This window comes from Molothrus ater, chromosome 2, assembly GCF_012460135.2.
Source record: "Molothrus ater isolate BHLD 08-10-18 breed brown headed cowbird chromosome 2, BPBGC_Mater_1.1, whole genome shotgun sequence".
Taxonomy (NCBI): domain Eukaryota; kingdom Metazoa; phylum Chordata; class Aves; order Passeriformes; family Icteridae; genus Molothrus; species Molothrus ater.
In genome coordinates this window covers 20591127-20618394 of record NC_050479.2, presented here as the reverse complement: position 1 = coordinate 20618394, position 27268 = coordinate 20591127, and the positions used below count along the sequence as shown (strand labels likewise).

At 40.7% G+C, this 27268-nt stretch overlaps 1 protein-coding gene across 1 annotated transcript in view; it reads left to right on the top strand.

Moving 5' to 3' along the window:
- The window catches only part of SHROOM2 (shroom family member 2), a 116159-nt gene that overhangs the window by 74116 nt on the left and 14775 nt on the right, over positions 1–27268 (top strand). Inside the window, 5 exon segments of the mRNA XM_036406963.2 lie at positions 2590–3412; positions 3414–3443; positions 3445–5232; positions 7110–7213; positions 24475–25224. Coding sequence (XP_036262856.1) covers positions 2590–3412; positions 3414–3443; positions 3445–5232; positions 7110–7213; positions 24475–25224 — 3495 coding nt within the window.

Below are 27268 nucleotides of genomic sequence, written 5' to 3'. Positions count from 1 at the left end.
CTAATACTAATAAAAACAAGAGATTCTTTCTCACATGCTGCTGAAAGATTTAGTGGCCTTAGCAGAGTCTCATATCACAGTTCCCAGGTCACTGCCATCCTGAACCCCTTGGCTACCTGTGCTGCCCACTTAAAAGACAATATATTTGGAGATTTGTTAGCCCTGGTGTCTGTTGTCCAAGACTGTTTCAGAGGCAGAGCTGCTTTTACCATGCTGCTGCTGGAGGATACCCAGCATTCCCATAGTGGCAGCCCAAGGATTTTGGTACTTTGGGGATCTCAGTTGCAGAGTGGGGTTCTTTGGGCTTGCTGATCTGCAAAAAGAAGTGAGCAGCCTAAACTCAGCTTTTGGGGCAGTTAGGGTCAGGTGCATCTGATTTGTAATCCCATGCAGTTGCTGAGGAGATAATTTCTATAAGGGTCCAGGAGCAGAAGCTCATGCCCCAGGGTTGGGATGGGTGTTTACTGGCCAGCGTGGCCAAGGGATGGTGTTTGTAGATTATTCCTGGACTTCACCTACCCAACTTTGACCAGCGGTGTACGTGCTTCTATGAATCTGCTCTAAAACAACCACTGAGAGATTATCCTGGGATGCCAGCCAGGCTCAGGCAGAACTGGCCTCTGTACTCTCTTCCATGTCAGGGTTCACAGGAGAATTGCCCTGCAGTTTAGGACCACAGGAGGCCATGCTTTGCAGTGACATGCCATTAGAAACCCTCCTGTCCTTTGAAGTGCTTGCTGCTTCTGCTGGGTTCCCATTAGGCATTTTCTAGCAGGGCTTTGACCTCCTATGATGGTATCTCTGCTTCACAGTTGATACCGGCAGATTTACATGAGACCTGTAAACGGAGGCTTTCCTGCACAAGTGGCATCTTTCTTTTAATTGATGCCAGGGATCTGTTTGGATTTCATCAACTTAAAGGTCTCTTCCAACCTTAATGGTTCTATGATCTCCTTAGTGCTCAAGGGAGTGGGAATATCAGCAATTCTTAGTAATAGCTGACTTACATTATTCTTTTACAAAAAATCCTAGTAATGACCACAATACTTTTTACATGCAACACAGTATCAGCTTAATATGACAATTAAGACCTTTTAAAGGATTCAGCAAGATGTTTTAAATGCTGAAAATAAACAAATGAAAGAACATAAAATCCCACAAGATGAGGCCATTTGTTAGTGTATCTTGTTAATAAAATGCTTTAAGAAAATAAGCATAAAGCATATCTTCTCTTATTTCATATAAGTTGCTTTTGACCATGTTGTATAAGAAAAGTTTAAAAGGCTATAGTAGTAGAGGGGGAAAAAAACCAATTCTGTTAATAGTGAATTCCAAAGAACTGTTGATTAGACCTTTGCAATATTTTTTACAGAAGACCTGTATCACTCTTGGTATTTTTTATGTGGATTAATCTAATTTCGTTGCTAGCTTTCACAGGTCTTAGACAAGATTTGATAGATGCTTCATATAATTATAGCTACAGGGAAGTGGAATAAGTCTGGGATTTCTACCAAGGGGCTTTGCATGCAAAGGCAAGAATTTGAATTTGGTATATAAAAGCAGGAGGAGCTGCCAGTGAAGTTCAAAGAGGGAGATGTGATGAGAATAATTGTCAAGACTGTCATCTCAGCATCAGTGTGTTGGATTGACAGGAGGTGGGTACTGTGAGAGAGAAAATAAATGAAAGGAATTGAAACAAAACTTATGGGATAGGAAGGTAACAGAAGCAGCAGGATTTTGGAATAGTGTCCTTAGCAAAAGACCTGAAGAAAGTACAGTGTCAAAGATGTTGTTTTTATAGAGGAAAGAGTGGTAGGGAGAAACTAGTGGCAAGTAAGGATTCTTGAAGGAAAGTCAGAAGTTTGGCCATGCAGAGCTTTGTCATCTCCTCCTGAAGTTTTCCTGCCAGTGTTGTGGAACTGGGTGGAATAGAATGTTGTTTTAAGAGTGTCAGCTTGAGAGTGGTTTGAAACAACACTGCTAAGGTGCATGTGCAGGTGGTATTTGAGACAAATGCATTTTGTGTGTCTCTGCTTAAAACATCAAACCAACAGGCAGGTGTGGATGTAACTTTATTGGAGTAACTTATTGACAAGGGAATAACATCACGGGCTGAAGAAGTTTGGAGTCATATTTCAAAGATGAAGAGAGGAAGTACGTGAGTTTAACAGCTGGAAGAATCGGGGTGCCTGGAAAATAAGCTGAAAAATAAGTTGGTGTTTTTCCTGGGAAAGAGGGAGCTAATGGATCTCAAACTAATTTTTTCTAAAAGCAAAGTCAGCAAAATCAACAATTTGCACAGGGAAAAGGGACCATTCAAGGAGATAAATGCGTATTACTTACTAGCAAACATACATAGGGAAGCTGAGGTAGTTTCTAAGGTTTCAAGCTTTCAATCAGTGGTAGAGTATCAAGTTGGAGCCCTGACTTCTTGTTCAAACTTTGTTTTGTTAGATTGTTTGTCTTTAACTGCTGTGCAGATGGATTTAACCAATATTATTAAAATGGGTGGTTATAATTATGTTGTGGCATTTTTGGACATTTTTTAAATTTATTCTGACACTTTGTTTGTTTGTTTGTTTCCTTCAGTAGCTGTTCTTCTCATGACTTGTCAAACTCATGGGATCAGTCAAGTCTATACCGCACTTCTGACCAATTCAGCTCTTTGGGAAGTATGGACAGCTGGGACCACACTCCCCAAGTAGCCCAGTATGGAAGACTTTCTTCTGCAAGGTCTAATAGTAGCATTGATCATCTAGGGAGCCAAAGTAAGCGGGATTCAGCCTATGGATCTTTCTCCACAAGTTCTAGCACCCCTGACCACACTCTGTCCAATGCAGACACCTCTTCAACAGAGAACATGCTTTACAAAGTGGGGCCCTGGGAGACTGCTAAGCATGGAAGCAAGTCTGGACAGTTTTTGAATGACAGCAGTGGAACAGAGGACAAACCTGGGTATTTGCCAGCTCCCATCCAATATGAGAACAACAGGAGTCCTAGAACAGAGGAACACCCAGATGGCAAGCTCACTAGCTCAGGAAGATCCAGCTTTGGACCTGTCTGGTACGTTCCTGATAAAAAGAGGTCTTCATCTCCTCCCCCACCACCTCCACCTCTTCGTAGTGACAGCTTTGCTGCCACCAAGGGCCACGAGAAAGCCCAGGGCCCTGTGTACTCAGAGGGTGCCAGCACACAGCACTTTACAGCCCTGAACCGATCACAGCCCAGGAGTGACTGGAGTTTGGAAACTGCAGAGCAGCAGCGACGGCCCTCCAGAGCATGTGACAAGAGGATCAGCAGCTCAAATTACAAATCTGATCTCAGTTCAGAACACACTTTTTCTTCAGCTGGTGATAAGTACAGCAGTAATGCAGGAACTGTGAACAAACTGCAGCCATCCTTGTCCAGCACCTGACATAAGGTTTGCACAGTCGGCTTACTCTGTACCACCACCAGCACCAGTACAGCGATGAAAGCACCTTTTATCACAGTGCAAGAACCTTAGCTGCACCTAAAGATCAGCAACATTACCTGTCCTACAGTGGCATTCAGGAGTTAACTACAGATCATTTTCATGGCTACAGTCCAAACCAAGCCAGTCTGCTCAACACTTCCTCTTTGAACAGTGCTGCTGAACAGAAGGTGGACAACACTGGACAAAGTCGATATTATTGTGTGACAGCAAAACAGCCTGCTCAGGGAAGCTCAAAGCCACTACAACTCAAGGATGACAGCTGGAAACCTGCAGTGGGAACTGATTTGCCACTTGGACCTCATGAAAATTCTGCAGTTATTACAATGGCCCCAAACCCAAAATACTATCTACCTCAACAGTCTATTGAACCCTCACTGACAAGGTGTGAGAACAGTAGTCATTACCCAGTGGACAGAGAGGGAGATGCTAGGTGTGCTGTAGTAGAAGAATCTAAAAAACATAATCATACTGAAAAATCTGGACAAAAGAAAAGCTGTGAGAACAGCTCTGAGGAAAGTGAAACTAGGCATGGTCAGCAGGAGTATGTAAAGGGCTGTGTCCTTACCACTGAAAACAGATCTGCTCAGAAAGATTTTAGGTGGGGGAAAGATGAGAGTAGCAAGATTTCTCCTCAGAGGACGCCAATGTTGCACTCTTTAGCTCAGGAAGGGAAAAAACAGTCTGACAACAACCCAGAAGTGGTATCAGAACGACAAACCTCATTTGACACTCACCTGTCTAAACAGGCACGAAGGAGTGATCGTTTTGCAACAACCCTCAGAAATGAGATCCAAATGAGAAGAGCAAAGCTGCAGAAAAGTAGAAGTACTGCTACACTAGTAGGGTCATCTGAAACAGAGGAGTGCAGTGAGACCTGGAAACCAGATTCAACAGGGAATGTCATCGCATCCCCCGACACAAACTTTACCAGCACCTACAAAGATCACCTGAAGGAAGCCCAGGCCAGGGTTCTGAGCGCGACGTCCTTCAAACGCCGGGACTTGGAGCCCAGCCCCGCTGAGTATCTCCCCAGGTCACCTGAGCGGAAAACTGGTAGTTACAACTCTTCATTACTGGCTTTGGTTTCTGAAGATACCTCTGGATTCCTTGAGGCTACACAAGCCAAACCAAATCCTACAGGGAGTGGCACTCATCACGTTTCTCGGATTGGAGCCAGGAAGAGGTTCACAACGGAGCAAAAACTGAAGTCATACTCAGAACCAGAGAAGATGAACGAGGTGGGCATGTCAGAGGATGAACGCCATGCTCATTGCCGTCCAAACGTATCAGAAGAAGCCCTGGGTTCATTTGCAGACAGGTGGAAATTTTTTGAAGAAACAAGTAAGCCTGCATTTAGAAAATCATCACAGAAACCAGGTCCCCATGGTCTGGCAGAGGGACAGCCTGAGAGGCCAGATAGGAAAGCACAAGAGGGAGAGGAGCTCTGGTATGAAAGAAGAGATCAGGTAGCCTCTGTTGGACCTGAAACTGCTCATGCTTCAAAAGATAGTGTCCACCATAGCAGCAGCAATAGGGCTGCTGAGAGGATTGGGAAATCTGCACAGCCACGGCGCCTGGGAACCTTTGCAGAGTATGAGGCATCGTGGAAGGAGCAGTGGAAGCCAGTAGAGCCAAGGGGCTCAGGAAGGTACCACTCAGCTGATAATATCCTCGATACAGGCCATGAACAGCATGGGAAATCCCAATACTCCCATGAGAGGTCTAGATCATCCCCTTCCACTGATTTCTACAAACAGGTACACATATCTTTTGCATTATCCTTTAAGTTGCCTAGTGTGGTGGAGGACAGTAGAGGAAAGGAGGGGAAAAGAGAATTTTTATGTCAATTTCCAATTTAGGAACACTATGTAATAGTGGTATTTGACTTTTGTCAGTAAAGGAGTAAATGTTATAGGTAGCTATCTTAAGTAAAACGAGGAAGATCAAAGTTTGTGCTGCACAAGAGCAATTGGATCAAAATAATTTCTTGTGTGTTGTAGTTGGATAGAAAAAAAATGATTCATTTGCTAATACCCTCTTTTTTACAATACATATTTTGAAGGTTCAAAGAAATTTTCACCCAGACTTATTTTTTCATTGGTGTGGCTGTATTCCCTGTTTGAATTCTCTGAAACGATGAAGAAAAGTGTTCCACGTGTAAATAATACATACTTTGTTTAATTTTTTGATGGTCTAATAATTTCCATGGATTTCCTCTTTTTCTAAACTTGCTTCATGCAAAATTTCATAGGACTTCTGCCTGAAAAAGTTTAGAGATTACAAATATGCCTATTAATGCTAAAGCCACAGCAACAATGAAACTGCTTAATGTTTTGTTTTATGTCAGTTTGCTTGATTTAAGATGTATACATTTATTCCGTAGAGAGATGCCAAAAGTCTGTTCAACTTGCAAGTAAATATTACGTTAATTTTTAACCAATAGGGCCAGGCAATGGTTGGCAGGTGGCACTGGAAGCAAACAGAGAAACCAAGTCTCTTTAGTTCTCTGTTAAAAGATGTTGTTCAAGCTACTATGAGATTGCCTGATATGTATAAGGAATCATAGTGTGTTCAACCTGTGTTGAACTTTGCCTTCTGCAGGAATAGAATTGAAGCAAAGCAGTTGTATATTACTTCTTCTGTATTTTTCCCCTTTTAATAAAAACATTGCATACATACATACACAGTTCACCTCTGTGTGTGTGTGTAGACATGGAGTAGAAAAATGTTGATCTCTGAAAGTTGCTGAGTGTCTTTCCATAAGTTTTTTGTGTCTTTAAGTTTGGGAAAAATTCTTTTTGAACTCTATGTGCAGACTTAACTATGTGGATAATTTACTAGGGTAGGGATTGGAAGCACTGACAATCTTCACCTGGAAGTTACTCTGAAAATTAAGTTCTCTGAATTATTAAATAATTGCCTACCCAGGCAATAATCTATTCCCTGTATGCATTTCTGGTTTATTAGTCAGTGCTCTTAAGTTCAGTATAGACCTCCTGGGGCAAAAAGCAGACACCTGTTTAGGCACCTGGAAAATATGGTGATAAGTGCATTGAAGATGCCTACAAGAGACTGAAGTAAATAAAGATGTTGTGATTCAGATGATTCCAGTGCTAATGTGCAATTAAATTTCCTGTAGGTTCAGTGTTTGTAATGCAAAGCTATGCTTTGGGTGGGGTTGTTTGAAGATAGGGAGATAATAACGTTCTGGAACAGCACTGTTGGTGTTCTACTGAGAAACTGAAGTACTCACATGGGGATTCACAATCTGGTGCATACTTGCATCTCCTAAAATGTGAGCAACTCTTCTGCAACTTCTGTGCCTCTTTTTTTTTGTTTGTTTTTGTTTTTGCCAAAGGGAAGTTGCAAACGTTTATAAAAATGTTAAGCTCTTCTATAGATCAGCAGAGCAGAGCAGCGAGGCGAGCACTGCCAGGTCGGGAGTGCAGCGCAGGAGGTCACAGAGCACGCTGTACTGCTTAAAACCAAACAAGCTTAAAACATGCTATGCTGTTGACTTCATGTGTATTTGAACAGAGCAAACCCACAAATAAGAGGTTCCATAATCACAGATTTTTTGGGAGTCTGAAACACGATGACTTGGTTTCTTACTTGTACTACAAACCTCTTTTAGGAAGTATCAGTTGAAGTAAGGAGGCAAGCAGAGGATTTAAAGGAAGATGGGGAGTGTATTTTCTCTAACATTAACAAACTGGATGAGAGGAACTGCACTGTAAGGTAAGTACAGTGTTTCTTAATTTCTCTCTCTAAAAGATTTGGTTTTGACCAATCTTTTTGACAAATTTCTGTGATCTGATCTTTTCCTGACTCAAACTGCAAGTTCTGCTGTGATGATTTCAGAGTTTCTGCAGTGCCTTCTTCCCTTATTTCCCTTCTTCTGCCCAAATAGTTCAATGTGCATGATAGAATTAACGTTGGGACTGAAATTTTTGGGGACTCTAGTGTGAGCTTAAAGACATTGTTTAGTGTTGAGCATATTATAGTTTGTTCAAAGGCAGTTGATTCTTATTTGTGTGCATGAATTATTTGTGTGATAGTTATGGGTGTTTTGGGGGTAGATGGGGGCCCTGGGGTTCCCCAAAAGGGATTTCCAGTATTATCCTTGCAAAGACAGAATGCTGCTGAAACACAGTAGTACTGTAAATTGGTCTTTGCTTTTCTTGTGGCTTTACAGAATACAGTGCATGAATAGAAGACAGTAAAATTTGTTTCACTGTTTGAAGAGCTCAGATTTTCTCTGTTAATCCATGTATTAATATATATACAATGTTTTCAAAGGTGTGACTGTATGCACAGTGTGGTTTAAATCCATTAAAGGTCTAGCATGCTGAGGGTTGTCCTCGTCCTGGCCCTGATGTGGTGTAAGCAGTGATTTCAGATGTGGTGTAAGCAGTGATTTCAGATGTGGTGTAAGCAGTGATTTCAGCAATCGCTGATTCTGCGGCTTCTGAAGCCCAGCTGAGGTTGTGCACATGCTGCTGCTGCCAGGTCTGACAGCTCTGGGTTTCATAACAGAGGGAACCCATGCATAGGAAAAAAGAACCTCTGTAGGCTTTCCTCAGTTCTGTAAGTGGTATTAATCCCTCCAGGGAGAGGAAATTATGAACTATAGCGAACACACACTCTAGCTGTGACCCTAAAACCATGTAAAAAGTTAGTATTTATTTGTGGGTTCATATGATTGTATTTTGCATTGCTTATGGCTTAGCTGAAGAGACCACCCCCTGTTTTTGTAGTGTTTGGTAGCCCTTTGCACTTAGGGCAGCGATTCCCAGATGAGCAGCCCCGGAGGGTGGAGTGTGCGCGCCCCGTGGGGAGGCGGCGGGGAGGGCAGGAGGGGCGGGCACGATGCGGGAGCGGCCGCGCTGCTGTGGGCGAGCAGCAGCTCCGGACGAGTGAAATGCTTCCCATCTACCATTATTCACAAAAGCATGTGAATAATACTCCTACGCCAGCATTTTAGCAGTGTTTGTGCAGCACAATTCTTGCTTTATAATCATGGAATCCATAACAATCACATGACTGGGCACCAGCTGCAGTAACTTTTTTTTCAGCTGGAGCCCATTTTGACATACTATTTCAGATGTGGTATTTGGCTATTTTCGTGCATTACAGAAGGTTTTGTGAAATGGTCTCTTTGTCTCAACATTGATATGCAGAGGCTTGATATGCCTTCTGTATTCAAAAAACTGATTAAAATCCCTCATTTAGGCATTTAATTCCTGTGTTGTGAACTACCGCTGCGTGATAATGAATGGCTGCCTTATGGGAAGAATATATATTTCCGTGTGCTCCTGTTTTACAAGGCATTCTTGTGCTCAAAAGGAACTGGCCTCATGGCATGGATTTTATGATCATTTTATGATATGAGCTGCCCTAAAGGCATTTAGCTTTCTATTTTTAAAATCTAGCAATCTGCAAATGGCTAGCAAATCTACCTAATTCAGGGTATATTCTAGAACATGAATAGTAACCAAATCTGAGGTCTTCCTTATGGTCATATTTAATACCCTATTTTAAAATTTATGTTTGGATTAAATAGCTGGCAGCTGTTACTCTGTGCTACTGAGACCTGTGTGCTATGGTGGCCTTTGTGCTACCAAAGTCAGTGTGATGGGGCTGAACACAGGAGTGGCCCTTCTGCACTTGTGGGCATGAGATTTGCAGGAACCCAAGCTGAGAGACACCTGTGGAGTCCATGGGTGCTTTCTCCAGGTTAGAGACTGTCCTACACTACAGGGTGCCTCTGTTCAGTTGTTTTCAGAAATGAAAACAATATTAACTTGAAATAAACTTTGAATAGCTACCACTTACAGCTACCTGATTATTTTCCTCAGAAATATGAAATACGAGTTTTTTTAAATGCACTGACTCTAGAATGAAAAAGGGTTAGAATACTGTAACAGCAAATGGCTTTTTAAAAACAAACAAACAAAAATAAAGATGTTTGATTTTTTTTTTCTCCTGAGCATTTTGCTACAGTATTTCCTTGGCTGTTCTTTTTTAGCACACAATTGTAAAATGTAAATTAACAGTACTATGAAAAATTGGGGGCAGGAGGGAGGGGGTGGTGTGTGAGTGTTGAGTTGATGAAGATAGTTTGTGAACCTCTTTTATCTTTGAGCTCTGTTTTTCCCCTCTGAGGTTACTGAATGCTTCCAGTGAATTCAGGTTGTTTCATCTCCCTTTTTAGAACAGCTGCACCACGTTCTTCTGAACTGCAGTATTTAATAGTATTAGGGTATTATATAGTGGTCCATAGCAGCCATTGTCATCTCTTATGGAAGAACCAAACCACTCTTGTTAGGAACTTAAAGGGATGCAGTCATCTAACACGAGATGAGTGTTTTATACCGAGGGGTTGCTGTGATTCTATGGATGTTCTTAACTTTAGGACAGCTTAAAAGTATTATACAGTTTGGCTGATCTGTAAAACAAAAAAAATGCTGCTTTTTTATTTTTGTTGTGCCTCTTTCTATTTCAAATTAGTTACAAAAGCTTACCTTTTTACAGATGTGAAGTCTGTGCTTCTTTAAGCATGTCTCTCTTTCTGCATTTGTAAGATTACTTAAACTGATTATATAATTGCCTTCCTTATAGAAGTCTTCACAATTTCTAAGCTGAAATAGACTTTCAAAAAGTTAAAGAAGGAAATGAATTCTCTGACCAGTAGTCTCTGGCTTCCTGCAGTATGACATGCACACATAAGTCATTCTGCATCAGAAGACTCATGCTTTATGATCTAATTCTTAAGATTGCCATCTACTAGAGATGTTTACAGCCATTGCCATTATTTACTTTCTAAGAACATTTGACTACTAGCTCTATTAATTTGTTCCTGTGATGTCTATTAAAGTTACATAACTTCAAAAAGTGAAAAAGGATATCTGAGATCACAGGCTGCAGAAAATATTTCAACATTTAATAGATGTCAAGTCCGAGAGCATATGCATGTCAAGTGTAGGACCACAGTGTGACTCAACTCTAATTAAACACTGTAAAACACTTTCAGTGTTTTCATACCTTAGTAGTTACTCCTATTTGAGTTGAGCTCTTAAAGACAGAGGAACAACCTTTACAATACAAAACCAAAATAAAAATAATTTCTTAATGCTTAAGTTGTCCTAAATGCCCAAGTATAATGTTCTAGAAAAGTCTTTGATAATCCAGAAACAGGAGCCTATAGACACGTTCCAAAGTTTTTTATTAGACTCTTTACAAAGAAGATTTTTCAACACCTGGTGAATATCTAGGCTCCATACTCACCAAGAGGAGCAGCAAATTATTGTGAAAGGAAGGAGGAGGACTTTCAGCAGCACAGGAATATGACTGACCTTATGTCTTCTGAACTGAGTGAGATGGAAAAGAATTTAAAAGTTACCAGTCATCCATTTGTGTCTGTGTTTATCTGTATCATGCATATGTGGATATTTGTGTGTATATATATACAGACATATATAATATACATGTATATTGATAGTTATTTCTCTTAGCTTTTTCTGATTTGTGACCATTATAGGGGTTGGGGTTTACATATCTATGAGGACTGATTAACAGTGGTGAAAAAAACCCCAACAATCCACAATACACATTTGGACAAATTAGTTTCCTCATTTCCTTAGACAATGGTAGATGGTGTAAATTATTCATTGGAAAGAGTCTTAGAAACTACAGTTTTTCATAACTCCAGAAATTTTAAATTCTACATTTTATTTGGGTTTCTTTTACTGTGATGTCAAAGAAATTAACAAAGTACCAATATACAGTATTAGGATCAGCTTAACTAGGAACTGAGCTACTGAAATAGAGGGTCATCAATACTTTTTATATGTAGCAAAAGGGCCATTTCCTTAAATAGTTAACAAGAACTTTTGCCAGCATTGTGTTGCATATCTATTTTAAACTTCTTTATTAAGAATCATAAAGTCCTAGAATAGTTCAGTTTGGAAGGGACCTTAAAAATCATCGGGTTCCAACCCTCCTGCCATGGCCGGGGAGCTTTCCACTAGACCAGGTTATTCAGAGCCTCATCCAGCCTGGTCATTGACACCTCCAGGGAGTCCACAGCTTCTCTGGATAACCTGTTCCAGTGCCTCACCACCCTCACAGTAAAGAGTTTCCTTCTAATACCTAATCTAAACCTGCCTCCCTCCATGTTAAGGCCATTCCCCCTTGTCCTATCATTCATGCCTTTGTGAAAAGTCTCTCTCCAGTTTTTTGGTAGCCCCCTTAAGGTACTGGAAGGTGCTGTAAGGTCTCTCTGGAGCCTTTTCTTCTTCAGCTGAACAGCCCCAACTCTCTCAGCTTGTCCTCAATGAGATGTTCCAGTCCTGTGGTCATAGTAGTGGCCCTCCTCTGGACACATTCCAGCAGGGCCACATTTTTCTTCTTTTGGGAGCCCTAGAGCTGAATACAGTAATCAAGGTGGGGTTTTGCAAAAGCAGAGTAGAGGGGGAGAATTCCCCTCCCTTGACCTGCTGGCCAGACTGCTTTTGATGTAGCCATTTGGCTTTCTGAGCTGGGAGCGCACACTGCCAATTCATTATTGAGCTTTTTGTCCACAAACGCCCCCAAATCTTTCTCCCCAAGGCTGGTCTTGGTCCATTCTCAGCCTGAACTTCTGTTTGGGATTGCCCTGACCCATGGGCAGAACCTGGCACTTGGCCTTGTTGACCTTCATGAGGTCAACAATAAATTACTCATTTATTGTTGCAATTAACAGGCAATCTGTGAGTTGCTTTTCCTGATTGAACATTGCAGGACAAGTAAGTCTCAGGCATTGAAGGACTTACCAAGCCATTACCAGAGCTATGTAAACAAAATGTTTTCTCCCTTTTCTGTGTGAGGAAGAAATAGTATGATCTTGTGCAACTGCTTCCTTAGAAATCAGTGGAAAAATTACTTTGGCAAACATTTCACGCATGTGTTAACAAGGTCCACAGAGCTTTCTCTTCTCCAGGCTGAACAATTCCAACTCTCTCATCATGTCTTCACAGGAGAGGTGTTCCATCCCTCTGTCACCTCCCTGGCACTCCTCTGGACTTGCTCCAGCAGGTCCATGTCCTTAGCATTTCTTTATCATGAGATACAGATTATTAAGGCATTTCTCAGACCTTTTTTTTTTTGCCAGTGTTGTCATTGTGTGTGACATATAGCAATGACACAGTACAGTCTGAGCTGCTAAAAGTTTGTATTTTGTTTGAAAATGGGAAAAACCTACTGTAGCTCTTCCTGTGCATATAGAGGAGAGTGAGCATCTATTCATATATGAGAAACCCCTGTAACCTTTCATCTTCCTTAGGTTTCTGTGAATGTTTGTAATTAGTACAAATTTCACTGCCATGAACTTTCAGTGTACTGGTGTATGTGACTGACTACTAATAGATACATAAATATCTCACTCTGAGACAGTGGAACCTTGAATCACTGGTGCACAATGGCAGCTGATGGGTGTCAGTGCTTAAAGGCAGGCCAAAGGTCTACCTAGACAGGGTTTTTTTCTCCATGTGAGCCAGCAGCAGATGCTTGGAGGGGCAAACAGAAAAGCAGGGCAAACCAGGAGCCATGCAGCTGGGTATCTTGCCAAGCCTCTGCTGGTTTGCCTATCTTTGAGCTTTGTTTTATCTTAGGGGGTTTGTTTAGTTTGTTACTGCTGTGAAGTACAAAGATTGTATGTTCCTAGAACAGTCTGTGAAATTCAGCTTTTCCTTCTTGTGTAGCAGTAATTTTTGTTTTACATCATTGTAAAGGTTGATGAAGTACAGGGAAATCTCTCCTGTGGGTTACTTTGCATTTATTAAATCTGAATAATTTCCTCATAGCAGCAACTGCTGCCACCTAGTTTTTCACCCCTTTTGTGAATCATCTATATCTAATGAGTTCTGATGTGGATGATGTGATGAGATGAGTGAGGACTCTGTCTCATGGGAGTCAAATTTTTAAGAGCCTCAGGTGAGATTAAATTAAATTAAATTTAATTTTCTAACTCATCTAAAAATCCAGCATCTGTCATCCAGATCACTCTTGTCCCTATGTGTAGTTACTCTAAGATTGGTAGTGCATCCAAGACATACCTTTTCTACACATGCCCAAATTATTCTTTGTCAATTTTACTCATTAGTGCAGCTGCTAAATCTCTTAATAAAATTTCTACTTTTTTGCTTATTTCAGATGTTAAGTTCATGATTCTGAAGTTCTCCAGATTCATAGTGAGATTTTTTTTATTCTTGCTCTCTTTCCCTCATTCTTTCTCTTCAGCACCCTCACACCTTCCCTCCCCCAGCAGTGAATGTGTCACTGTGCTTGAGCAGCTGTCCAAGTATTACAGGAGTGGGTGGCTGTGCATCACAGATCCCAGTTCAGCAACTTCCTGTGGAAAATTCAGGTGATTGTCATATGGCCCAGGTAGCTTATGACAGCCCACTCCTAATGGTGTGCAGCATCTGAAAATAGTTCCTGCAAAGGCTGTTCTTGCTTGTGGAGTTGTGAAGGGGAGACCGTGTCCATTTTTTGCTGCAGCCTTATTTTCTTTGTATTCTTACTCTTGTACTTTCATCCCTACAATCTGTTTGGCAGATATCTGTGTTTGAAGAAGTGACTTTTTTTCCCTATTTTTTTTAAATCCTAACACTTCTAAGGATTTGTACCTCAGCTTTTGTTTTAAAATTTCTTTATTTACCATATTTTGCTTATGCATCTGCTTTGCTAGGTTAGTTCTGGATTTTCCTCATTTGAGTAGGACCTAAGTTCTCTGGGGGATGTTCCTTTTAATTCCTATTTAATTCAACCTTTGGAGGAGGGCAGAGAGAGGGAAGGAAGAACGGTGGTTGGGTGTTTCAGTAGGTGTTACACATTTCCTCTGAGTTTCATATATTGTATCTTCAGTTGCATGTTATCTCTTAGCATTATACCATCTGGCTTGTTATCTTAAAAAATATTCATCTCATGCATGGAAATGTCTTTTTCAGAATTAAATACCACTGTGTGGATTCTTAATCTTTCAAAAAAGATTTCTCTAAATGCATATGGCCACTGGCACAGGGTAGCTCTTCAAATAGTAAAGTTTTGAACCAGATTCTTCCCATGCCTCAGGATCAAGGCAGAAGTTGCATGATAAATTGTCCCACTTGTAGTCTTTTTCTTCTCTTGTTGTCCATTTTAAAACTTCCAGGCTAGATGAGCTGAGAGATGTGTGGGCATCTTCATAAGCATCACAAATGCATTATTTTGGGATTTGGAGGCTGGTTGTGGCTAAATAAATTGTTGGAACTTGCAGGCTCCTGCCACTGCCTCCCCATTCCTCACTCTGCTGGCAGCCGGCGGCTGTCAGGTGTGCGTCCTGCAGATCACTGCGATGCTCCACTCGGGCTCACCAGCAGCTCAGTAAATGGGTGCTGGACTGCCTCCAAAACCTGTGCTTGGTTTACACTACTACAGTAATACAGCCCTGTTTCTCCCCCATCCAATTGGTGCATTCTCCACACCCTTGAAAATGTGGACTCTCCCTCTACCTTTATTAGGTGAACTTTGAATCCCTGTTTCTAAACTTGAGGGTGGCTACCCTATCTCACATATCCCTTTTTTCTACTTGCAGCTTTTTGCTACCAAGTAAAATTATTTTTGCTTTAATTGCTCCTGGCACATCTGTTCTCCCTTTGCATGCAGTGTCAGCCAGGGGTATGTGAGGCCATCATGGGCTGATAAAAGGAAGTGTTGGAGGGTGGTTTCTTCTTAAGGAAAGTTTCCTCCTCTGCCCCTAAAGGTGTTACCAAGCATGAGTAGCTGGAAGAAGTCCTAAACATTATTCTGAACTTGAGTGTGAGTGAAAGAACACACAGAAGTGTTTGTGGAGAGAGAAACAGATAAATTTGTACACATTAGTTCATTTTTGTATTCTGGTTTGATCTTACTGCTTTTCCTGGAAAAAGGATTAGAATGAAAACCATCTAAAGATATTTTTTGTTGCATTGCTTGAAATTCAGCTATCTTCATGTAGCCCTGTTGAGTATGGAGATTTAGAGATAATGTAAGATATAGTCTCCAGTGGTTAAAGTCATAAAAGCATCATGTGCTGATTCATTGTAGATTTTATTTTCCCTTAAGTTGCTTGATGAAAAGCATAATTGGAAATAGGTGATTGATTTGTCTCCTCAGTGTAGCAATTCATGCATTTCTGACATATGGAGTGGCTTTATGGTGTTCTGGTACTAAAAGCTAGCCTGTGAAATGTTCACTTTCTGCTATAAGCCCTTAGGCAACATGGTTATGGTTTGCTGTCACGCAGGAGACTGTTTATATCAGTAAATGTGAGTGAAGTTTTGTGCTAAAAAGTAATGTGGCAGCTATAGCTTCCATTTCTCTGCATGGACCAGCCAGACTTGCTGCAGTCTGTTAACCAGTTGTATTGTATTATGTAAACTGGAATTTTTTCTTGAAGTCATTTTCTCTCACTGTTGAAATCAAATAGGCAGAAAAATTTTAGGGGAGGTTATTTACTGGATATCTGGCTGCTCTATGTGGTTTTGTGTACATTTTAAATAACATTTTCCTCTTAAAGTGGGTCATCTTTAAAATTATCTTTTCATACATATTAAAGCCTTATCCACAACTTTTCTATTAAGTCTTTAATGTGTTCTTGTAGATAAATTGAAAGGAGCTTGAGCTTTGCTCTGATGAAAGCCATGATGCCTTCTAAAGATGGAGCGTGGGGGTGGCAATGTGTTCATGCAGCATGAAAGCATTCAGTTCTTTCCCTGCAGAATCTCCTGCAAGAGAGGGCGCCTGTGCACACAACACATGCAAAAAACTTCAGGCTGGAGGGCTGTTGATGAACTCTCTTCTCTAGAATTAGACTTGGTTATTTGAGTGTTGTTCAGAAAGGAACCTAGTGACACACTGATCTTTTAAAATCATTGTAAATAGTTAAAACTTGCAGAGCTGTAGTTGTGGACATGCAGATCATGATTTTCACAAATGAAAACCCTTAGAAAATTAAAGGACTTTTAAGTTTTGGGGGGTTTTTTTGTTGGTTTTTTTTTTTTTTTAATAAGCAAATCCAGGAGGTGAGGGTGGGGGAAAGGAAAAGCTTTGAAGTCTCTGAGATCTTTTCCCTGAGGTCAGAAGTTTCTGGTGATGTAACATACAATACAGACTAAGCCTTCACTTATCAAGGTTAAAGTTGACAGAGCTTGTATGAACTTGTCAATCATAGGAAGCAGGCAAAAACAAGCCAGCTGTTGTAAGGCATGGCTTTGAAAATCCTCTGTGTTACAGTAAATGAGACGCAGAGGTTGAGACAGATTCAGTTCTGCAAGGCTTTCAAACTGGCTGGCACATTTGCAGGGATGCAAAGCTCACATATCCAGTGAATATGGGTAAAAAGCTGTAAATTCTGGTAAGATTGTCTTGTCTTTAGTGTTAAAGCATGAAAGAAATGGCTAGAAGTGTGTGCCTTATTTACCATTTTTTGTCAGTTGTGAACAGAAATTTGCAGTGTTAATTCATACAGTATTTCTTTTGTTCTTCAGGTCTTTGAGAATAGGCTGCATCTTCTGCCTCTATCAGCAAAAGCTACAGTAGCAAATTAGCAATGCTGCAATGCTTGGTACAGAATTTTATGTTGCTTAGTGCAATCGACTGCTGTGTTTGCTGATGGGTTGGGAGAACAGGGGGAAAACGTGAGTTAATTCCAGCTAAGATGCTCTGTGTGCATATGCTCGCACACACGCGCTGTTTTTAGCAGCTTTTGTTTTCACAGTTGGCATCATGCACACTGGAATTAGAAGGCAGTGCCTTTGGAAAATACTTGTTTTCTGGACTGAGGGCTGCAGTGCCGTTGTTGTGGCTCAGGGTGCCAGGCTCAGGGTTCCTCTCGGCTAGGGGTGGTGCGAGAGCTTTTCATCTTGTTATTTGCCTGGCAAGCCTGTTACTGTGAGTACAGGCTTGCACGGAGACCTTTCCACAGCAGCAGGAGCTGTTAGCTGGGAGTCTAAGAGAATTGGATGTGACTATCAGAAGCAAGCGGGTGAGTGTGGCTCAGAGTGAAGAGATGGCTATTGAAATGTGTGCATGCTAATTAATTTAAATAACTGATTTAGGATTTTTTTTTTTTCCTTTAGAGATGAGCTAGCTATGTGTTCTTTTTTGGTGAGAGAATGCCTGTGAATCCCAGGTGACCTAGTTGTTATTCATAAAGTGTTTCATTTTATAGCTTGTCTTCTGTTACCTAATTCTTGTTCAGCTGCAAGCAGCTGTTTTCAGTAGTAATAGCAACAAGAAAATAGCAACAGCATTATCAGGACAAAAAAGTCTAAATGAAAAAAAAAAATCAAAGGAGTGGCAACTGGAATGTAGGGGGTTTTTTAGTAAATTGACAAAACAATTATTCTTCTTTGAGCTTTTTTTTAATGTGACTGTGATTTCCTTGTTAGCAGTGTTGGAAAATATTGTCTTTTGTCTCTGCAATGGTTGCCATTTGTGTAATATGATGGTTCTCGTTATACTGTTGGGATATTCTGATGATTGAATTCAGTGTGTAAGTACTGAACACATTAACTGGCTGACTTGAGTAGAGGTAATTTTAATTCCATGCAGGTAATCCCCTGCGTGCTAGGAGAGTCATGCAATAGATAATAAGAATGCAGCCATAAAAATTACCTTTTATTGTTTATTTTTGATGTGCAGCAGAATGGAGGAGGGGCTTTTGTTTTCTGAACTAAGGAAAGGAAAGCATTGCTCCCTCTGCCCTTTCCCACAAGATTCTTCCCCTGTGCTACTGTAAGAAATATAATTTTAATCAGGTTTTATTTTTGTTATGGGCCTATGTCTTTTGCTATTACCCATGACTGGCCTACATTCATCCATCAACATAACTTTGTCTATTTACTGCAGAATTTGAGTGGATGTGTTCTTTGTTATTTATTTATTTCTGATTTTCATGGGGAAAGAGGTAACATTTTTAGAGAGACAGAATGAGATAGGAAAACTCATTGCAGTGTGTATGTTGCCATGCAGGCAGGACAGGAGCGAAATTCTGGTGGGATCGATGGACTGGCAAGCAGTGTCTGTTATTGTATTTCATTCTGTGATAAAGCCAGGTGATAATGCAAGGGTTGTTAAGGTAGAGTGATATTTTGCTTTATCACATTGGGTGCAACAACTAAGCTGTATTTAGTGTGACTGACTAAACAGATAGCTGCCACTCAGGCACAGATAATGTTAACAGGCTTTCAGAGACAGAATCGAAGAACCAACACTCGCACCATGATAAACAGGTTGTAGCGTACCAGTGATGTGCTGTGGGATATACTTTGTGAAATATCTTACTAGTTTTGTACCTTCAGTTGTCTTCTGACAGGCCTTTTTTTCCCCCTTGAGAGAGAGAAAGCATTCCCTCATCACTCAGTATTCATTATTCTTTTCATCTTAATACGTGTTTTGGTTTAGGACCGTTTGCTTCAGTAGTGTTTCTTGGATGCTGGTTGCCATCATCTGCCTCTTCAGACCAAGGCAGTGGACAGCTCTGCTTCTTTGTAGTGGCTTGTATGCTCTGCCTCTTCATGGCATGACTGTTAGGGTACAGCCATCATGGTTCTTTAGAGGGTTCTTTATTCTCTGCATTTATCTTTTAAGATTTCTAAGTACTTTCATAAAGCTCTCATATAACATCTTTGGAATACGTTACATTGTCGCTATCTGATGGATAGATAGTGTGTGCTGTACTGACTCCGTAGTGAAAGCAGATAGAGAGTTCATCAGAAAATTAGCCAGGGGTGAAACAATTGCCCTGGTATTGCATGTCCAAACTGTGGTGCTGTGTTGTCAGTGTCTCCTGAGTATTCCAATAGTAAAACCATTTTAAGGGCTTAAGTTGTCCTGGACCCTCTGAAAAAAAAAGATAAGTAACAGAAGGGAGACATCTCTGTGCAAATGAAGTCCTGAGTCAAGTTGTAGTCCTCAGAGAACTCAGGTTTCATTCTAAGTTGGCTAAACTTGGTTGGCTTAATGGTTGTCTAAACACAGGTATCTCGTGAGACCTGAGATAGCCTAGCATATCCCACTTGCCTTCCACCTGCCTTCTCTTAGGGGAACTGATGCTTTTGAACCTTTAAAGTTTCTGAAATAATAGAAGACACCCATCATGATTAGTTAGTGCTTATCAATATGGATCAAAATGTGGCATTAGACGGCAAATTTTTTCCTGAATTTCCAACAGTCTTGGAAACCCCATTCTAACTTCATAGCATTGTGTTGTCTCAAGCAGAACTATACTGGATAGAAGAAACTACCCTTTATTTGTGGATTATTGCAGAAGTGCTTTGGATCCCAGTGTGCCACGTGCCAGAAAAATACACTATGAAAACATAGTTTCAGCGCATGAAGTTCATAGCTTAAAAAGTATTGGCAAGAGCTGTGCCTATAAACAGGATTTTGTCATATGCAAAGACAGTATTTCCAATTGCTTTAAGCCACATAGTTATCTGTTTCAAGCCAGGTCAGGTCCTTGATCCAGTTTTCGGTGGGGCTGTACAATTCCTACTGCTAGTATGCTGGAGAGAGCAGGAGAGCAAGCTCAAAGTGTCTAAGAAGGAGACTGCCTCTTCTGGCAGAGTATCTGCATATGGTCTCTTTGAAGGGACTGCAAAACTGTGGCCTTTATTTTGAGAGTGTTTGTTTTTGTAGGGGGAGGACTTTTATGGTAGAGTCATACTCAGGTATGAAGGCCTTTTTCCAGTGTAGCTTGTATTTCTTGAGAAGGAATTTAAATTAAATCAGAAACAGCCACTCCATTTGCTCTCCTTTGCCAGTGAGTTAGTGCAGGACATATCATTGGTTACATAACAGTGCTTATGTTTTATGGTGAAACTTTTGCACAGAGGTCAGGTCTTTAACGAATGATACATTTTTCAAATGTTGGCTAATGCATTTTTGCAAAGCTTATCTAGTCTGGGATTTTGAAGTTGAAGCATCTCGTGGCACTGTTTGGGTTGGCCTGAAGTGTTCTCAAGAAACTGTAAATCAGACAGATAAAAATCAAACACACTGAGTTTATTGAAATCACTTTCATTTATTGAGATACAACATTGGCTATCTCTCTATCCAGATTTAGTCAAGTCTTGAGTATGGGGCAAATGAAGAAAATTATTTGGAGTTGTTTTTTATGGCAACCAAAAATGTTATTCTTCTGATAGGCATCTATGCATAATGATTCATTTTTGTAAATGCTCACTGACTCCACTGGCAGGCCCCAGGTTAATGTGTGTGTATGTGTATATGGTTTAACCTTCATGCAAGAGCTCACATTACTGTTACCTCTCTCTGGTTTGTTGGAATAGCCTGTTGTAGTCTTGCTTGGGGGACTAGAGGTGTCCAGGCTGGGGATGAGACCTGGGAGGTTTTTGCCCAGCTTATTCTTTACATGGCCTTTAATATTTCAGTCTTGAGTGTGTATGCCCCAAGCTAATGGGGCCAGAAGGAAACTGAGAGAGGTACTTGTCCATTTAGGTAGAAAGTACTTTGTGCCAGTATGGAGATCCACATTGCCACCCCCACTGCAGTAGGTGATGCTGGTGTGGCTGTGGCCACTGGGAAAGTGCAAGACACAGAGCAGAGCTCCTCCTGCATTCACTGATGAGTGCTCAGCCTCTTGTCTCTCTACACAGATCCCCTCTGGGAATGCTGAGCCCTCTGCTAAATGAGAGCTTCTCAAAAATATGAAGGACTGGTTTGTGTAATGAAGCAATTCCTTCTTTTCAGTCAGAAGCCTGCATTGGTTTTCTGCCTCCTGCCATTTAGATATGAAAGCTCCTACAGCAAAATACTAAAAACAAATGTGGTAGAAAAGACTCATGTTAGACTCCTGTACTAGACTCACCCTTGCTGAATACTACTTTGTAGCAATAACATAAGACTCTTAATTACACTTGCTTTGCAGCTGGGGTTAAGTGACTGGTGTAAGTTGCCTGGCAGTGAAAGCTGTAATGTGCCGTGCTGGGGTGGGGAATGTGCTGTGAGCTTTCCCCGTTCTGTTGTCTCAGAAAGGCTCCTGCAACTGGGGTAATTGTGGCATTGTATTATGGGAGTGGGGGAGCTTTGGGTTTGAAGATAACTAAGAGTTTAATGTTTTTGATGTTGGCTGGTTTGTTATCTAGAATGAAAATAGTAATTAAGTCAATTGTCATGTTTTCAGATGATTTAAAACTGTTCTGTCTCTCACTTTGTGATGTTTGGTTATAAATGATGAGTTCCTTTCAGTGGTATGTTATCTTTGCATAATCCTATGGGCCTCATTTCCAAACCAGCTGTATTCTGGGCAGATTATACATAATGCACTGACAAATAACAAGCAGTTTAGTGGACTTCTCAGTATTGATAATAATGTAACACCTTTGCAGGTTCTTGGCACTGTGTTCTCCTGGGGCTTGAAGCTTGTTTTCTTTTCCTCCTTTCTGAACAGTAAGCTTAATCTCTCCGAGATAATGTGATGAGCATGTTTTGCATGAAGATGCACTCACACTGAATGCAGTTTAGCTTCAGTGTTGAATGTAGCCACCACTTGTCCTCAGACCCATTTTGTGTGGCGCTGCAAAATTTTTTATTAATTTTGTGGAAGCTGTATGAAGTCATGTGTGTAATCTCTGAATTTTATCTCCATGTTTGCAAATATGGCATCTCTAAATTTCTGTCTGCTGTAATTCTTTATGTCCTTTTGCTCAGTTTTGGAAAGTGACAGGACTGGTAGAGCATTCATTATTTTTGAGCCAGATAAATATATATATATATATATATATATATACACACCAATATATTGGTTACACGTTTTGTATATGCAGATGTGTCAGATTGGTGATGTTCTCTGTCCTGTTTGCTTCCACCAGCATTCCCAATCCCAATGTGCATGCCAAGTTCATGGTATACTTTGCAAACTGGCTGAGGTAATGCATGTAATTGATGTCTTTGCAACATTTTGTGTCATACCCTTGATTCTTCTGTGCATCTGAGAGCATCTGTTGCACTGTTCTTTGTTGTGGCTTATGGATGTGAAGATGAATTGGGAGGACTGAAGAGCTTTTGCACGGGTTAACAAGGAGAAAATTGTGCTGTTCATAGGTTATCTAGACAATGAAAAATGCTGGTTTAAGCACAGTATTTCATATGTAAGGCCTGCAGTCTTCATTTGGTAAATATTTCCATTAAAATTAGTGGATCTGTTTACAGGCCTGGTTCTGCTTACGTTGAACTCACTAGGGAAAATGAGCTGACTCTTGAGATGCCAAGATGCCGTGTAACCAAACCTGAATAGTATTGGTCTTTTGGGCCTTTTGTATAATTTTCTACTTCACAAGACTGTCCTTCATCTACTGTCAAAGGAGGAGTCGATAAATACTGTTCTGTAAATCAGAATTGACTCTGAATTTGTCAGACAACCTGAAGTTGTCTTAACCAACTACTCTTAGGTGAGAGCAATATGAAGAGACTTGAATGTCAACTACACTAATCTCTTCATTCATGTTAAATTTACAATTTACCAGGTTAAAGTCGAATTTTAGTGTTTACACTTCACATGAGAGAGAGAGAAAGATTGTGTATGTGACTTCTCAGGAATCCACATCTAATCAGTCATCTTTCCATAAAATACTTCATTTTAAATATTTGTTTTAATTTAATTAAAATACAAATGCAGTGTGTATTTTTTTCTTTCTTCTAGAATTTACAACAGACTTTAATAGTTATTTCATGTATGTGCTTTTATCTCAAATTTTGTTTTCCTACACACTGGTGTTAACTGCCTATAGACAATCTCAAAACTGGTACAGTGATGTTAATAACATGTTTACATTGAAAAATTCAACTAAACTTTATTTTACAAATAGGCTGGGAAAGATGCCTCTTTCAGAGTTACCTCAAAAGAAGGCTTGGGCAGTGCATCACTACAGGATTACTATTTAAAAATACAGAGACCAGCACTGTCAGTAGCATAATTTACATTAGTAACTCTCTGAAGCCTTTGACTTCTTTGTTGCAGCTTGTTTTCTAAGCTCATAATGTCTCTTCAGCCTCCTTTAAAGCAGAGGGCAAACCAGTCTCCTCTCGGGGCTCCAGAGGTACTTTCTCCTGCCTTCTGCTCCTTCCCCACTTTGTCTTTTCTGGTGAGCACAAATGTTCTACGTGTTGTGTGGCAAAGGACAAGCATGGAACTGCGAAAGGCTGTTTCCTGACTAGAGAGAGAGTGTGAAACTGGAATAAACCCAAAACCATTTAGGATAAGATAAGGCCTTTTTGGCCATTGTTTGTAATTTGTGCTGACAGGGCAAAAGAAGTTCAACCTTAAAATAAATCTGACCAGAAAATAAATTTCTAAATTTTCTTTTCTGCCTTAATTCAGGAGATAGTGACTTTCCCCAATTTTTTAGCTTCAGCAAACATTTTGTTTGCTCTCATTAAATTTTTCAGCAGACACACAAAAAGTCAACCTCCAGATTGATAATTAAAGTTCCTGGTATTCAGTTCACATTTTAAAATGTTACTGAAGTATTACTGCACCTAGATAAGCAAGCATGTTTCACATGCTTTGTTACTGACTATGGAGCAAGAAGAGAATTAAATTGGAATTTTTTTTAGAATTAAATAAAACTGGAGACGGTTTTGTTTTCTACCAACATTTGCTGTTTGGCTGTGCATTTAACTACGCTGTGCACAGTGCAGTGCCTCGGGTTACCCAGAGGTTGTGTCGCGTCCTGTGGTGCTCCATACCCTAATTTAGCCTGACATTATGTTTTGGCTCATCACGTTAGATTAAGTACACCATGTGTGCCCATACATAAGAGGATGTTTTTGTGCTGTACACTTACCATAGATTGGAGGAGTTGGTGTTCAGTGTTGGATGTGATCTCGGTGCTCAAGCTTCCTGGGTTGGTGCATCGGCCTTGCACCGAAGGAAATAAATCAGCAGCATACTAAAAGCATGTTCTTTTCTTTAGGCAAGCTGACACAGGGGACCTGAGGGAAAGCCCACAAGAGAAGAGTGATCAGCTGGACCAGAATTTAGGCCACAAGTGGAAGTCTTCTGTCAGACCTTTGCACGTGCAAGAACCTACAGTTCTGCCTCACGAGAGTCGGGGCAGGTCTGGGACATTGCCTAGTGACTACCGGTACTCTCAGGAAAATGTGAATGAGAAGAGCAAGGATCGTAGCCTGCCTCACCTGCCCTGCTCTGAGCCACAGACCTCTAAAGAGAACCACTCCTGTCAGTCCTGGGGCAAAGGAGAGGAAAACCATAGAACAGAGCCAGTGCCGCTGAACAAGAAGCGTGGACCTGCTCCTCAGAGGCCACCACCGCCTAAAAGAGACAAATACAGACGACCAGATATTTCTGCACCGTCGCTCGGCACCTCTTCTGAATCCCTGCTGGTGGCACCTGGCCGGCCCTTCCTGTCCTCATCCCCCAGCTCCACCCAGGTCTTTGCCAGTCAATCCTCTCTCTGTCAGAGCCCTGCAGCTTTCAGTGGAAAACTGAAGAGTGCTAATCCCCAGCAGCTCCAGCAAGTGTCATCCACAGAGAATGTTTGTCAGCACTTAGAAGAAAAAACACACCTTAAGTCTGAGTCTTCCAAGTATCGGTATCTTCAAAAACCTGGCATGGAGTCATCAAGGTCCCCTTCTCCCCAGTTTGCACCACAGAAGCTCACTGATAAACCTCCTGTGTCCCTACAGGATGAGAACCCAGCCAGGTACTAGATGTAACTCCTTTACTATTTTATTAACACTTCTTGCCCACTTAGACCTTATTATTGATTGTCTTTTCATTTTCTTTACGCATTCTTCAAGTTCATTAAGCATTGAGCCATTGCAGCATATTTTACAGACCACAGACTTGTGTGAAATTCCTTTTGGTACCATTAATGTCCTTCAGCTGGTCTGTGGTTTCTTTTAGTTGACTTGTGCTGCCCAGGTGTTACACCTGGTAGTTAGTAGAAAATGAAAGGGGACGGTCTAAGGGATTTTCCTCTGAATGTACAGGCAAAGTCAGAAAAGTCCCTGTCATCATTTCCCCTACCTGAGTCTGTATATAAACATGAATCAGTGTAGGGAGGGACAAAGCAGATGTGGGAAGGGAAGCTGGATCCTTTGTGAGAACATCTGTTTTAAAAACACACAGAGTAATATACACTTGCCAAATCATGACTGGTTTTATGTTGCTTTTACAGTGAAATGTGGCACTTCAGGTTGTCTGTGGAGGGGTCCTCAACACTTTATGTTGACAAGGACTGAACACTCAGTAGGAGATTGTCAGTCGTTTCCCAGGGTAGATAAACTCAGAATTGGACAACTGACTGGAATTAATGGATTTGCTGCATCTGTCATATGCTGCTAACATCATTAAAGGTTATTCTCCCACAAGATAACACACTCTTCCAGGAAGCTCAGGAATCTTGGTTTTCATAAATCCTTCAGCACTATAATTCATGGTTAAAGAATGAAAACAAAACCTCTAAATTCTTGCAGAGGTTGCTTCTCTGAGCAAAAGCAGTTGGCATGGCTTTTCTCTACTCTAATGTGAATGGTTGAACAAACTCAGGCTGTTTTCCATTTTGCCTAATGACATGAAAACATGAATCACTTTTTTTTCCTAAATAAGCCTTAATGTTTTTCCCCTTACAACTGGAGGAAAAAATGAGGTTTCATTCTGCTGTGTTTTTAACATGAAGTAATTAATATCATTTACACTGAAAAGTGCAATATGTCATATGAACCCTAGAATCCATGTGCTAAGGTAGATGGCAATAATGACTTCCTTAATATTTTGCTTTGACTTCCTTAATGTATTACTTTATGAACAGATACGAAGGATGTGTAGAAAGGCAATTGTATTTGTCCTTCCTTTTTGCTAAGCTTTAATATTGAAATGAGCACTGAGGTGTGCCTAATTTTATGCCCATAGCTGAAAGATTAAATACTTACCCTGAGAATCTTTTGCTAACATTTAAAATTCTTAGGCCCAGACAGCTCTTGTTTGCACACAATGTATTGTCCCCAGTTAATTATTAAATTACTCACTAAAACAGGTTTGGCCAAAAAGGACAAGTGTGGCGGCCATACCTCAGAACTTTTGATATGGTGTTTATTTCATATGAATAAAATATGTTAAGTAGGTTTATCTTAATATGTAGTTAATCAGATTTGGCTTATAATTTCTGTTGGCTCCTTGTGTAGGAGTGTTTGGACATGCCTCTTTGCATGCTGGGGCAGCTAATGTTCCATGGTGTTAGCTTATAGCTTTTGTACTCTCTTAAGAGAAGTGTCTTGTTCATCAGCAGGCCAAAGTGAGTGTGTGTGCAGGGTTTCCCCCAGTGATAGAACAATGTGTGTGGGGCAAGCACACTCACATGACTGTGTGCTGTGCTGATGGTGTACTGTACACCAGTGGTGTACACAACTCAGCTATTGCCAAAAACAGCTGTTTAGCAGCAGCAAAGCTGAAAAGAGTGCATCAATAGATTTCCACTAAACCTAAACTAACGTCAAGGAGGGACTGTGGTTGGGTTAAGCTTTGGAATGTCCACAAGCAGAGTTGCTGCAAGTCAAAATTTCATGCTGCTTTCCCACAAATGGCAAAGCTTCAGAAATCAGCAGGGTAGTGATTGCAGAAACAGAATTTTTGAAGCACCTGGTGTTGAACTGTCTTTGCTTTTACTGACAGTGATCGATTTAATGATGCCTTAAGTTTTTGGAAAGTTATTGACTAGGCTGAGAGGAATTACTCAAAGTCTCAAA